Raw genomic sequence first — 14376 nt, 5'->3', positions numbered from 1 at the left:
CTTAGTAAATGGATATGTACCACAAGCTTTTAAGGTAGCTGTAATTAAACCTTTACTTAAGAAACCTTCACTTGATCGAGATGACTTGAAAAATTACAGACCTATATCCAATCTTCCATTCTTCTCTAAAATTCTTGAGAAAATAGTTGATAATCAAATGTGTGAGCATTTACACAGCAATGACCTGTTTGAAGAGTTTCAGTCAGGCTTCAGAGCTCATCATAGCACTGAAACAGCTCTGCTGAAAGTCACTAATGATATTCTTATGGCCTCAGATAATGGACTTGTGTCTGTACTTCTCCTGTTAGATCTCAGTGCTGCATTTGATACAGTCGATCACAATATTGTCTTAGAAAGGCTGGAATATGCTGTAGGGACCAGGGGAACAGCGATAGGCTGGTTTAAATCTTATTTGTCTGAAAGATTCCAGTTTGTTCATGTAAATGATAAATCATCTTTAAACTCCAGGGTTAATTGTGGAGTACCACAGGGTTCAGTACTTGGGCCAATTCTCTTTACTATATATATGCTTTCAATAGGTAAAATTATCAGGCAGCATGGGATACATTTTCACTGTTACGCTGATGATACTCAGCTTTACTTATCCATAAATCCTGATGAACCCAACAAGTTAGATAGACTACAAGCATGTCTTGAAGACATAAAAACTTGTATGACTTTAAATTTTCTGCTTCTAAATTCAGACAAGACAGAAGTTGTCATCTTTGGATTGGAGTCTTTAAAAAAGAAACTGCTTAGTCAATCACTTAACCTGGATGGCATTAAATTGACCTCCGGTAATAATGTAAAAAACCTTGGTGTTATTTTCGACCAAGACATGTCATTTAAAATTCTCCTCCTCACATATAAAGCCCTTAATGATTTAGCTCCATCATACATCAGAGATCTGATTGTTCCATACGTTCCTAACAGAGCACTTCGTTCTCAGACTACAGGTTTATTGGTGGTTCCTAGAGTCTCTAGAAGTAGAATGGGAGGCAGATCCTTCAGTTATCAGGCTCATCTCCTGTGGAACCAAACCCAGCTTTAGTCCGTGAGGCAGACAGCCTGTCTACTTTTAAGGCGAGGCTTAAAACTTTCCTTTTTGGTAAAGCTTATAGTTAGAGTGGCTTAGTTTATCCTGAGCTATCTCTGTAGTTATGCTGCTATAGGCGTAGGCTGCTGGAGGACATAATGACCACTTTCACCCTCTTCGCTACATTCTCACACTACTCTCCAATTTTGCATTATTTGCTGTTATTTCAGTTTTTAACTTTATGTTCTCTGACGTTTCTCTTCGTAGATGCTACACCTGGCCTGACTCTGTGTCTACCTGTGACACCTTTCTGGAGAGGGAAATTGTCTGAGCTTCTGCTGGCAACAACTTAATGCTCACCCTCTACCGATGATCCACATGGCCCTGTCTTTCAGTGTTTAACCCTTTCTCTCTCCTAGACATGGCAGTTGACTGAGCTTTTACTATGACTAAGTCTATGTGCTTTCTTTGAGACTCTAACCATGAAAACTGGCTCAGAGTTTATCTGTTCTTTCTTTCTAGATGAAACGACTAAAGGAGCTGCATTCATTAACATTTACTTTTCCTTCACATAGAAAGGACTCCTGGATCAGTGCTTCTGTGTTCTTTTTGTGTCTCTGCTCTGTTCTCTCAAACCCCCAGTCGGTCGTGGCAGATGGCTGCTCACACTGAGCCTGGTTCTGCTGGAGGTTTCTTCCTATTAAAAGGGAGTTTTTCCTCTCCACTGTCGCTACATGCATGCTCAGTATGAGGGATTGCTGCAAAGTCAACGCCAGTGACTGTCCACTGTCTCTACATGCTCATCCAGGAGGAGTGAATGCTGCAAGTCACTTACTGGATGCAATCTGCTGGGTTTCCTTAGACAGAAAAACTTTTTATCCAATTTGAATAAATAACTGAATCTGACTGCACTGTTCAATGGTTAGGATTAATTGGAATGTATGAACCTGACTTTGTGAAGTGCCTTGAGACGACATGTGTTGTGAATTGGCGGTATATAAATAAACTGAATTGAATTCCTTTAGGTCTATACGGCTTCCCTGTTCCTTTCGAAGAAAAGCATCCCCACACCATCATTTTTCTTCTTATTAAACCAGAACACCTTCTTCCATATACGCCCCTTTTCCACTGACTCGATTTAGACCTACTCAACTCCACTCGGCTCGGTCAAGTGTTTCCATTACAGTTTTTTCAGTACCAGTACCTAGTTTTTTGGTAGCTACTCATGAGCAGGTATGATTGGGGCTGAGTCGGGACTGCTTGTGACGTGAACAAACTGCTGTTCACCATGGGACCAGGAGAAATGAGAAGGTTTTCGCTGAGGCAGTGCAGGTAAAGTTAGTAAAACTTAAGAGCGACTACAATAACATTAAGGAATACATTGGCCGGAGGGTCTAACCGAAATATAATTTTGCAATTTACAAATCATAAACCATGCCTGAAGGCTGAAAGAAAAGAAAAAGAATAAGTTTACTTTTTGAAATAAATGCAGGCGGGCTGTTGTATTTAATAACATCCTACATCAGCCAATTACACATAAAATCAGCTGTACAAATGCACACACATTTCCCTCAAAACACACAAAACAATACCACCAATGTGTTTGGTTCGGAAATGTTATTGACCGTCCTTTAGTGAACCTGCGTCTGCAGGAGGAGGGAGCTGGCAGAGAGAAGCTGCCTGTAATCAGACTGCCTATATCGGATCAAACGGGAGGAAGAGCCCACTGAATCTGCGGAGTACAAATATTCAAAATCCAACCTAAAACTATCTTCACTGCGGTCAGAGTCTGCGGTTTTGTGCTTTAACGTCCTTGTCCTCATTATTGTCATGGCTGAGACAATAACCTCTTCATAAAGTTCAAAATTGTAACTTCTGGCAAACTTTGGAGCTTCACAATCCAGACACCAGCGTCTCTCCTCTCTGCTTCTTCTGCCACACCTCCTCTCACATCAGAACCCCTGATCCTTATTTTAAAAGTTCTGTTTGCGCTGTGTTCCAGATAATTATGGCAGTGGATCATTTTATACATTAAAAAAATATAAATAAGGCATTCTTGCATATACAATAATACAAACGCTACTAGAATTTAGTTTATTTGTATTATTATGTTTTATTTTTAATCATTTCACACAGATTACTTTAATGTGATGATGTAACACAGTAACGCTAATAGCAGCACAGTGCACTACACTAATGGCTGGAGGCGGGGCTTCAGAGCCCATAGCTTCCGCCGTCTATGTGCACCGTACCGAGTAGAGCAAAATTGAGTGGAGCGGAGCCGCGCCGCCTAAAACGAGCCAGTGGAAAAGCAACAATATTTGCTGTGTCTCCTATATGTCTTGTGGCAGGACATGACTTGGCATAGCTTTCTTCTTGCCACTAGTTCACAAAGGCTTGATTTATGGCAGGTCATGTTCATGCAATCTGCCACCTGAGATGTGGATCTCTGCAGCTCCTCAAGTGTTACTAAGGGCCTCTATCTGATTAATGCTCTCCTTGACTGGTCTCTCAGTTAGGGTGGACTCCAATGTCTTAATAGGTTTGATGTTGTCCCATTTTCTTTCTGTTGTCAGATGGTGGACTGAACAGAGCTCTGTGAGATGTTCAAACGTTTCCACAGCTTTAACAATAACCTGCCTAGTCTGTTTCTTGGTCTCCATGTCGCTTTTTGTTCTCGAATGTTCTTTAATAATCCAAAAATACATTGAAGTTTGTAACAAGAGAAAATGTGAAAACAAACTTAAATAACTATAAGGAGCTATAGCTGCTAAATTGATATTAAATGACGTTCAAATGCCGGAATTCTTAAGAGTAACAAATTAAGTTTCAATACTAATGTCAAAATGTTCAAAAGTGTTTTCAATTTAAATTCAAACACAAACCTACTTTTATAATAAATATATTCAGGGATTTGATCAATGTTGGTGTTATTTCACAGGCATGCTGTTTGTCCCCAGACCTTCAGAGCTGTGAAAAAGCTGTGTGGTTATTTTGCATGCTTCATTGTTGTTTTATGGAGCATTGTGCAGTGAGGCATTTGTGGGTTTCAGCCTGCATGGGACTGTGGCGTTTAACACTCTGTGCTGTGGATTTGTGAGCCTGAGAGAGGAATGTTAGGACTGAAACCTAAAGTCAGGTTGACTTAAATTCATATTAAAAGGGAGCAGATGCCAAGTTACACTCTGTGGACAAATTAACTGTACCCTTCAAATACTAGAAGTCCTTGGCCATCTTTGTTACGGCTATTTCAGCTCAGGCTGTCAGTGTCTCTATTCAAAAAAAGAAGACAACTTTGGAATTTTATTTTGTTAACCCATCTTTCCTAATTTAATTCACTACCTATTGAAAAGCCAGGTTCATTACTAACACACTTTTCATTACATTTAGATATCAACAGATATTTTCTCATAAAAAAAACTTTTCAATTTTATTAACGCATTATTGAAATGAAAGGAGAAAGTATAGCTCTATGTCTATTAAAAAAAAACTTTTCTCAGAGAGATAAGAAAAGAAAAAAATTTATATTGTTTTGATTAGCAATACTGTAAAATTAGACAGATGTTGAAAGAAAGAAAAAAACTAACAGTGTCACATTAGACCTGCTGAATCTTAGAGAAAGATTAAATTAAGGCAAATACAATAATGTAAATGTATTTGAGCAAGCCACTACAAACACCTTGTAAATGAACTTCTAAGATCAGATATGTGCTCCTGCAATATATCAAAGACACTGGGAGCCTACATGGAGAATCGCTCCAAAGAGGATACTGTCTCGTTTGCACTTCACACTGCCTGACTCATTTGCAGCATCCTAACACCTATGTTAGGATGCAATTTGTGGACTTCAGCTCAGCCTTCAACACCGTCCTTCCTGACATGCTGGCTATGAAGCTCCACAACCTTAGTTTACCTGGACCACTTTGCTCCTGGATCAGCCCTGCTCTCTTCACCCTATTCACACGCGGCTGCTCTGCTATTTACCAAACAAACATGGTTGGGAAGTTTGAGGACGACACCACTGTGGTGGGTCTCATATCCAACAACGACGAGACCCACTACACACAGGAGGTCCACAATCTGACTCAGTGATGCTTCAGACACAACCTCATCCTCAACACCAGCAAGACCAAGGAAGTGATAGTAGATTACAGGAGGTCCAGGAAGACTGAACACGCTCCTCTCTGCATACATTTATTTATATATGTGTATATTGTACATTGTAAATATGTATATTCTGTAATGCAAAAACAAACCAAAGAACAAAGTGTAACGGAGTCAAATTCCTTGTTTGTATGTACGAACTTGGCAATAAAGCTGATTCTGATACAGTGGCATAGAGTTTCTGGGCATTCACATTTCCTCTTAACCCCTGCAGGACAGAGAACACCTCCCACCTGGTAAAGAAGGCCCAAAAACGGCTCTTCTTTCTCAAAAAGCTGAAACGGACTGTGCTCTCTACTCAACTGCTCACAAACCTTTATAGGGCCAAAATTGAAAGCATCCTGTGCCTCAGTGGAACGGTATGGTATGGGAGCTGCACGGCACAGGAGAGAAAGGACTTAGCACGAGTGGTGAGGACAGCGCAGGGGATTGTGGGATGTCGTCTGCTGGATCTGGACTCGAAAAGGGCCAGACACATTGCTATAGACCACACCCACCCGGCCAATGCACTGTTTGTCCCATTTCCTTCAGGAAAATGATTTAGGGACATCACATCAAAAACAAATAGACTTAGAAACAGTTTATTTCCCAAAGCAGTGAAGGCAATTGTCCCCCTGCAGGCAGACACTAAACATCCCTGCTGACAGTCAAACAAACCATCAGCCCATATCAGACTGACTCAGCACAAGCTGCATTTAATACTACATGCCACATTTCATGTACATATGTTCCCTTTTGCTATAAGTGTTTTAAAATTTTGTAAGTGTCTACAACCTACATGTGTATCTTTTAAACTGGGTCTCAGCAAAATATCATAGTGACATAATGACAATAAAGAACTTTGAATCTTAAATATGATCGATTTTTGCAGAACAATTTTTATGTGGCCACCAAGACATGCCCCTCTTTAAGCAGTGCCTCTGGCTGTCAATATATCACCAGTAGAGCCACCTATGTCCCACACAGATGTGGGCTTTCATAAATGACCACAGTGAGTGTGGAAAGGAATGTAACAGGGTTGATATCCCTTTATAACGGGCAAAACATCTGTGACCTCAGCTATGTTTACGTTTTAAAGATGGCTGTCTGGCCACTGACCACTGCTCCACAACCTAACACCCTCTTTGGTTTGTTTTCAAACGTTACTAGGGAAACTTACCCTAACTGAAGTCCATGGATCTGTTCTACTTGCACACTCTGGCTATCGGGTGTGTTAATGGTAAAAACTGCCATGCATCGTACAATAAATATTTCATGAACTTCACACTGTGTTGGGTTTTATCAGTCAGAGTATTTTAGATTTTGAACTATAAATAATCAAATACAGTCCAGACTGATTCAAAACAATGAAATGGCCCTTTGGTTTAGTTATGATAGAAAGCAAATGTCAAGCTTAGCATTGTTAGTTAAAATTGGTTGGTCAGTCAATGTTTTTCAGTGTTTACAGATCATTCATTTCTTTGTCCGTCACTGTTGCCCTGGATTTTCTACAGTGTAATTGTAATTCTGTAAGAAGAACGATCTAAAAGTAGTGGGAGCTTGTTCAGTGCTAATATAACTGAAAGTTGTAAGCAAGCCTGACAAATTCTTCATTAGTCGACCACATCAAAACAAAAGATAACAACTCAACAGCTACTTCCTTTTATTCTTAAAAATGAGATTCTCAAACATATATATATATATATATATATATATATATGGTGTTGACCACTAATAAATACAGGTTGTCGAACACCAATAGCAAAGGCTGTTTATATTTAGTTTATATTTATTTCACCAGATGGAGTCGAATGCTGCCAGCAACTGGACAATGCGTTATGAGACAAGCTTCCTTATGACCAAAACACTTCAAGTCCGGTGCTTGGAGTGTTTTGTGAAAGAAGCCTTTCATTAACTTGATGTGCTTTATTAACCTTAAATGACTCTGTGCATGCACCATACCTGCACCAGCATGCATGTGTCTCAGACTTAGTGTTTTATAAAACCTTCACTACCTCATTTTGCGTCGTTTTCACAGAGTACACACTTGTTTGCTGCAGCGCCATGGATTCTATTTGCACTTTAAATAAACATTTTGACATTATTTGTAGTCTTACAGTTCCAACATAAACCATTTAATGTAGGATTGACGCTGGGATCAAATATATTTTCTCTGCTTTAGCTTTAGCACAATTAGCCGACTGCTCTTCTGTTTTTGTCAAAACGTTAAGCTGTTCCATTAAGACCATTGACAAAATATTCGATAAATAGAAACATCTAAAACTCACCTTCTCACCCTGTGGACCTGGAGGACCCTAAAATAAGACAGAAAAAGATTGTTTAAAAAATAATAATAATAATAATTAACAAAATTTGAAAAAAACAACGAACACTGCTTAATATTTTTAGGTTTCAAAGAAAACCTTAACTTGGAAGTCTTGAAATGTAACAAAATGTTAAAGATCTGATTAGCCAATGAAAAGCGAGACATGCCAAGATATGTACAGTGTTCGCAAAGGAATTAATACACTTCAATGTATTTCACTGCCGCTCAGTATATCTGAAGGCCAGAGCAATGTGGTCTGATTGTCTTTTTAATAATAAAGTAAGGCAGACACAAAGTTTTGCTGGAATCAGCCATGTGTACTTTCAGACATCTTTTTTAAGGATTTGATTAAAATCCTGTGACACAGACTGGCAAGCAGTACCTTGCAGACTGTAGACAGCAGGACTTATAAAAACATACAATTAAAACAGAACAGACCCAAATCAAGTCAATGTTTACTTGAAGGATTGAATCCAACAATCACTACCCAAATACTGGCAAGCATGAGTTAAAATGCAGCATGTACAGGATGAATACAGCTTTCTTTTTATTGCACATAGCAGTTTTTTTTTCTTATGAAGAAGCTTTGCATCCAGCTAGTCAGTCAGAAGGCAGCAGCTCCAGGATGGCCTCTGCAAACGCTCAGGGTTGAAAGAGACAATTTGACAATGAGCTGCGCATTCATATGGATGAGTGCTTAAAAACAGTTACTTTAGCAGTGAAGCGGAAAGGTGAAGCCCTCGTTTGTTTGTTTTTTTCGCTCTAAGGTTGGACTTTTAAGGGGGGGAAATCCTGACTTTGCATTTTTATTTTTCATTTTTTAGAAACTTATGTAGAGAAACCTCTTGAACAACATCTTAGCAACAAAACGTTGCTGTTTAATCTTCATTTGAATATTTAAATGAAAAAAACATAAAGAAGTAGTACAGCAGCTATCAGTGCAGAGATGGCCAAGCAGGTCTTACTCTTTCTAAATAACAGTTATTCAGCTGACTGATGACATTAGTATAATTCCTTTGCTTAGATGATGTTACTTTGAATTAATAGACCAGTGACCCAGAATTGCAGGCTTATATATACAGACAGGCTTGAAATGCACTGCCACACATTTACACAGTCTCAAAGTGAAACGCAGAAGTAGCTTAGTAGTTTAACTCTGCCAGTTTCCATCAGACTGCTCAGGGGAGAAGACATTCGTAGCCAGGTTTCTGCCTGTTCTCTGCCACTGCAAATTATTTGTATGCTTAGCTAACTATCTCTAGCTTTTTGCTTATATAGAGAGGTGCATGCAATCCCAACCTAATCTGCCTGGGATATTCCTTTGTTGGCTTCACCATGAGGATGTGAGCCTGCAGTGCAACCTTGTGCAGTGCATCAGCACATAAATGAAAATGTTTAGGTTTAAGCAAGATTATTTTAAAAGCAGCCTAAACACAAATGCTTTCCATGAGGTGGTCCCTCTGCCTGGTACTTTACCAGCTATATAAAGAGCAACAGCAACCCTTGTAAACATGAAATGTGTAAAAAAAACAATGTTTCCGATCGTGGTTCCTCTGGGAAAGAATAACAGAGCCAACATGATGAAGTAAATTGGACTTTTTACATTTAAATTGATGTTGGGGAGTTCCAAAACAGCTAAATAGGTTTCCAGAGTTTTCCTCAACATGGAATGGAGTATTTTACCTGGGAAACTGACTTTGAAACAATACAAGGCAACAGACAGCCTTTGGATTTCTGCAGCAAAGAAGCATACACACATACACTACTGCTATCCAAGTAAAGCAGATGTGTACCGATCCTCATAAGAAAATGAGGAAATATTGTAGCTACTTGCCTACTCAGTGTCTATTGTTTGAGAAACATGACAGGAAAATGTCTTTGCTGTTCTATTATCACATACGTAAACATGTGGAGTTTGCTAAACTCCACGAACCATGTGCTGCTGTCAGATGAAACTAACTCTGAGGTTTCCAGCATTCCTCCAGGTGGGATGACATGCAGCAAATGATGAATATGTAGAAAAGTGCCTTATGCCCATGATGATACTGTGGCCTGTTTCTTGTCAAAAAAAACAAACAAAAAAAGGCCCTGTGTACCTTGCTATAGTCTATGGCATAATTAACGCTTTCAAATGAAATTGTTAATAAATCTCTGGTGGGCTCTGCCAGAAACTTGTCAGTGGAAAAAAAGTGCAAAATTCCCAAATAAATGACAACATAGCTTGCCCAGGAGAAAAGAACAGTTCACTTTATTAAGTGTAAGTGATACTAAGTGACAATAGGTACAGCAGGACATTGAAATTTAAGAGCACCTCAGCGGACTAGTCTGGGAAACTACTGAAGTTTGCAGATGACACCACTGTTATTGGACTGATCCAGTGATCTCTCTGCATAAAGACAGGAGGTGGATCAGCTGGTTCACTGGCGTGGTCAGAAACACCTGAAACTTAACCTACTCAAGACTGTGGAGATGATGATGGACTTCGGAAGACCCCTCCACATACCCCCTCCCCATCCTCAACAACACTGTGTCTGCTGTGGACCCCTTCCGGTTCCTAGGAACCACCATTTCTCGAGACTGGAGATAGTCCTCTCACATAATGTTCATGCCCAGCAGAGACTGTACTTCCTGAGGCAACTAAAGAAGTACAACCTTCCACAGGAGCTGCTGGTCATCTTCTACACTGCCATTAATCAGTCTGTCCTGTCTTTGTCCATCTCAGTGTGGTTTGGCTCATCCACAAAACAGGACAGGTCCAGACTGCAACGCACAATCAGGTCTGCAGAGAGAATCATCGGGGCTGACCTTCCCTCTATCCAGGGACTATCACCTCTCCAACTTGTGTAAAATACAGTTGCCCATGTTCTTACTGGAACACAAAGCTCACTGGCATGTCAGACAATAGACTTGTAAATGTCTGAACGGCCTTGTTTCCCAAAATCAGTTTGAAGCGCTTCAACCTCACAATTCCTCCTGAATGCTAAGATCAGCTGCCCTTGGCCACCCCAAGGATGAGGCTCAAGCTTAGATGAGATCAAGCACTTTCAGCCTTTGCACCGAAAACAAGTAGCCTTTAAATATCAGGCAGGAAGCTTTTGAGTCCTTTGATCACTTTTAAAATCTTTTTTACGACACATTTTACTTTATCTTCCTAATAAATTAACTATGTTTTATGTATGGGTTTTTAGGTCATAGCTTTAGTTTTTGTCATTTGTTTCAATCTTGTTTTAAAATGCTTTTTTGTACTGCACTTTGGTTAACTTGATGTAAATTTAAATTAATAATTTGAATAGTAATTCATTAAAGCTGAAATTTTTTCTGCAAGTGTGAAAAAGAATGAACAGCATGAACCTAAGACACTTCATGTTCAGACTTGACAGCTTGATTTTACAGACCCTGGACTTTGGACAGTTGGCTGATAACAGCCTGGATGTTCCTTTTCTGTTTTGGTCTGTAGCACAAGGTATCCATTTCTTCCAGACAGTGCATGTTTCCACTGCTCAATGGTCCATTGCAGACGCCACCGAGTCCTGAGAAGTCTCCTCTGCCTCTAGACAAGATGAATATAAACCTTGTTTTTTTGTCCGGTACAGTGTTCAACTGTATTTGTGCATGTAACTCTTGTAACATTTGATAAATTGTGTTTTTTTTTTTTTTTTTTGAGGCAGAGCCATGTGAGTGAGCGGATAAAGGAGGTGCCAAACTCAGGTTTCACTGACATTTCTCCAAATTACTTCATCTTTGAATTACTTATGAATTATAGTGATTAAGAATATGCCTGCATCCCAAACCTTTGAGTAATTATCTGATAAACTGCTGGAAAAAATGTAAACGGAGATAAGATGTTAATCTTTATATCTATGGATTTTATGGACATCACCAGTTTAATATCACTTTGTTATTGACTTTCGACCTCATGACCAGCCTCAAATTTCTCCTACTATTGTCAAAACGTTTAAAAAATTTTTGCTGGAATTGTCCCAAGATTAGATCTGGCTTTTAAGCTCTGTAACTGTCTAATTTTAAAATTACACTTTTTGATAATTGAATTGTATCAGTTGACAAAGCATTTACTGGCAGAAGTTCATTTGACTCCTCCATGTGCTTTATGACCAAATGCTTTTTTCTATACAGTGCGCACCAGCTCATTATACGACTCATCATTTGCACATCATTTGAAGACAACACCAACTGGAGCTTTTCCAAAAGCTTTAAGCAGGCACAATTAAACCCTTTTATACAGGGCATTAAACAACTCTCCTGGGAGAATATTTCAGAGCAGCCAACTGTACTTGAGAGCAACTTCTACTTGTCAAACAATCACCTTTCCTTCTTGGTTTTAGTCTTCCCCCACAACAGTTTCTGTTCAGCACCTGTTTATGCTTTTCTCAACCTTACATTCAGCTCTGACTCCTCTTCATAGGCTTCCCGCTAGCAGATACTCCACAGCTCAGACAGTTTTTTTTGTTTGACTAAACTTGCTTGTTTTGCATTTGAAACTTACTTTACTGAAACAGTTTAGCACTGAAATTGTTGGCTATGGAGAAAGGCATGGTTTAACAACTACTACACAACATTTAGGTTTGAGGGGTTTTGAAGACCTAATACAATGCTCTAATACCAGAGGTCTTTAAACAGTCCATCATGGTCTGGATGTTGACACAAATTAAATCTTTTACAGAAGATGCATTGTATGTGCATCAGGGTGTAAACTGGACGGTGTAAAGCCAGAGAAAGATACATTGTTATGATGCCAGGTCTTGTTTTTGCCATACTTAATGATCAGTTCAATATTCTGTACAGAGTCTATGAATGTCCCCAAGTCGTTACATAATTAAAGCTGGTAACAAGATAAACAGACAATCCTAATCACGCTAAAGGGTGCACATATTCGGCTAAAAGTTACTTTACTTAGCATAACTAAGCTTACTGGATGAAAGACAGAGAGAGAAAACTACTCTTCTTGTTTCTTTTTTTCATGTAGTGGACAAAAACACTATTAGCTTAGTTCTGTGCTCCTTGGTGGCTGAAATATTCCCTCTTTACCTCATTGATTCCTGCTTGTGTCTGTGGTGAAGCGTCTGAATGGCTGTGTTTGATGAACATTTAAAAATGTAAAAAGTAATACTCAAATTTTGATTAAAACTAGTAATTGTTTTACACCTACATGGCTGAGAACAGAACAATTACGATTAGACAAAAAAAAGGTTTTCAAACTTGAGAGTTTAAACCTATTTGTTTCAGAGGTTCAGAGATCTGAGGAATCTCAAGCTCAGCACTGTGAAATGTTACTTTAAGAATAAAAACAAACATGCCCAATAAAATCTAAGTAAACAGCACAAAAAAGATCCAAGAACCCAGTTTGACAGATTTGCCAGATCCACCCTGATGCAACCACTGACTACCCCAAAACATGTTAGGGATTTCAGTAAAGATGACAATCCTTACCAGCTCAAAGAGACAGAGAGAGCATTACTGCAGTGGGTTTATCTTTGTTCAGACTGTTTACATGTCAACAATTAAGACAAGTTATTATTTTACAAAAGGTAAACACTTTCCAAGGTATTTTTTACTGTTTCTGCCAACCTCAGTTTACTTACTGAAAAGGGAAATAGTTTTTTATTTATTTCAGCAGAGCAAGCTGAAATATATTTGAATACCCCAGCTTTATAGTAAATAAACTCATCAGCTATTTTAATGTAGAGACATCTCAAATAAATTAAACGTTCCATTTTGGCTCATGAAACATGTTTCTGGGGCACATTTCTCACATATGACTGTCTAGTTTGGTGTATTCTGGTGTATTATATTACATTTGGTTTCATTGTCAATCTTCCTTAAGAAATAAAGAAGGAACTCACTAGGGACTCAACCAATAGGGAAATCCTGGAAAAACACCTTAGGCCTAAATTGGTTTCTCATTTTGTATGGGAATAATTCATCCCATAATCCCATGACCCCTATAGTGAGGGAAAAGGGACACTCATAATTTAAGGGGTAGTTGTACCACTAAGATATACAGGGGTTGGACAATGAAACTGAAACACCTGTCATTTTAGTGTGGGAGGTTTCATGGCTAAATTGGACCAGCCTGGTAGCCAGTCTTCATTGATTGCACATTGCACCAGTAAGAGCAGAGTGTTAAGGTTCAATTAGCAGGGTAAGAGCACAGTTTTGCTCAAAATATTGAAATGCACACAACATTATGGGTGACATACCAGAGTTCAAAAGAGGACAAATTGTTGGTGCACGTCTTGCTGGCGCATCTGTGACTAAGACAGCAAGTCTTTGTGGTGTATCAAGAGCCACGGTATCCAGGGTAATGTCAGCATACCACCAAGAAGGACGAACCACATCCAACAGGATTAACTCTGGATGCAAGAGGAAGCTGTCTGAAAGGGATGTTCGGGTGCCAACCTGGATTGTATCCAAAAAACATAAATCCACGGCTGCCCAAATCACGGCAGAATTAAATGTGCACCTCAACTCTCCTGTTTCCACCAGAACTGTCCGTCTGGAGCTCCACAGGGTCAATATACACGACCGGGCTGCTATAGCCAAACCTTTGGTCACTCATGCCAATGCCAAACGTCGGTTTCAATGGTGCAAGGAGCGCAAATCTTGGGCTGTGGACAATGTGAAACATGTATTGTTCTCTGATGAGTCCACCTTTACTGTTTTCCCCACATCCGAGAGAGTTACGGTATGGAGAAGCCTCAAAGAAGCGTACCACCCAGACTGTTGCATGCCCAGAGTGAAGCATGGGGGTGGATCAGTGATGGTGTGGGCTGCCATATCATGGCATTCCCTTGGCCCAATACTTGTGCTAGATGGGCACGTCACTGCCAAGGACTACCGAACCATTCTTGAG

At 39.5% G+C, this 14376-nt stretch overlaps 1 protein-coding gene across 13 annotated transcripts in view; it reads right to left on the bottom strand.

Moving 5' to 3' along the window:
• Positions 1-14376, bottom strand: part of LOC124880679 (collagen alpha-1(XXV) chain) — a 255026-nt gene that overhangs the window by 89648 nt on the left and 151002 nt on the right. For all 13 annotated transcript variants that reach the window (XM_047385935.1, XM_047385946.1, XM_047385936.1 and 10 more), the window contains exon 5: positions 7468-7494. In XM_047385935.1, the coding sequence (XP_047241891.1) occupies positions 7468-7494 (27 nt within the window). The remainder of the gene's footprint in view (positions 1-7467; positions 7495-14376) is intronic.

The sequence above is a fragment of the Girardinichthys multiradiatus genome, chromosome 14 (assembly GCF_021462225.1).
Source record: "Girardinichthys multiradiatus isolate DD_20200921_A chromosome 14, DD_fGirMul_XY1, whole genome shotgun sequence".
NCBI classification, from domain to species: domain Eukaryota; kingdom Metazoa; phylum Chordata; class Actinopteri; order Cyprinodontiformes; family Goodeidae; genus Girardinichthys; species Girardinichthys multiradiatus.
Note: the sequence above shows the minus strand (reverse complement) of the source record. Positions and strands in the feature narration are given on the sequence as shown.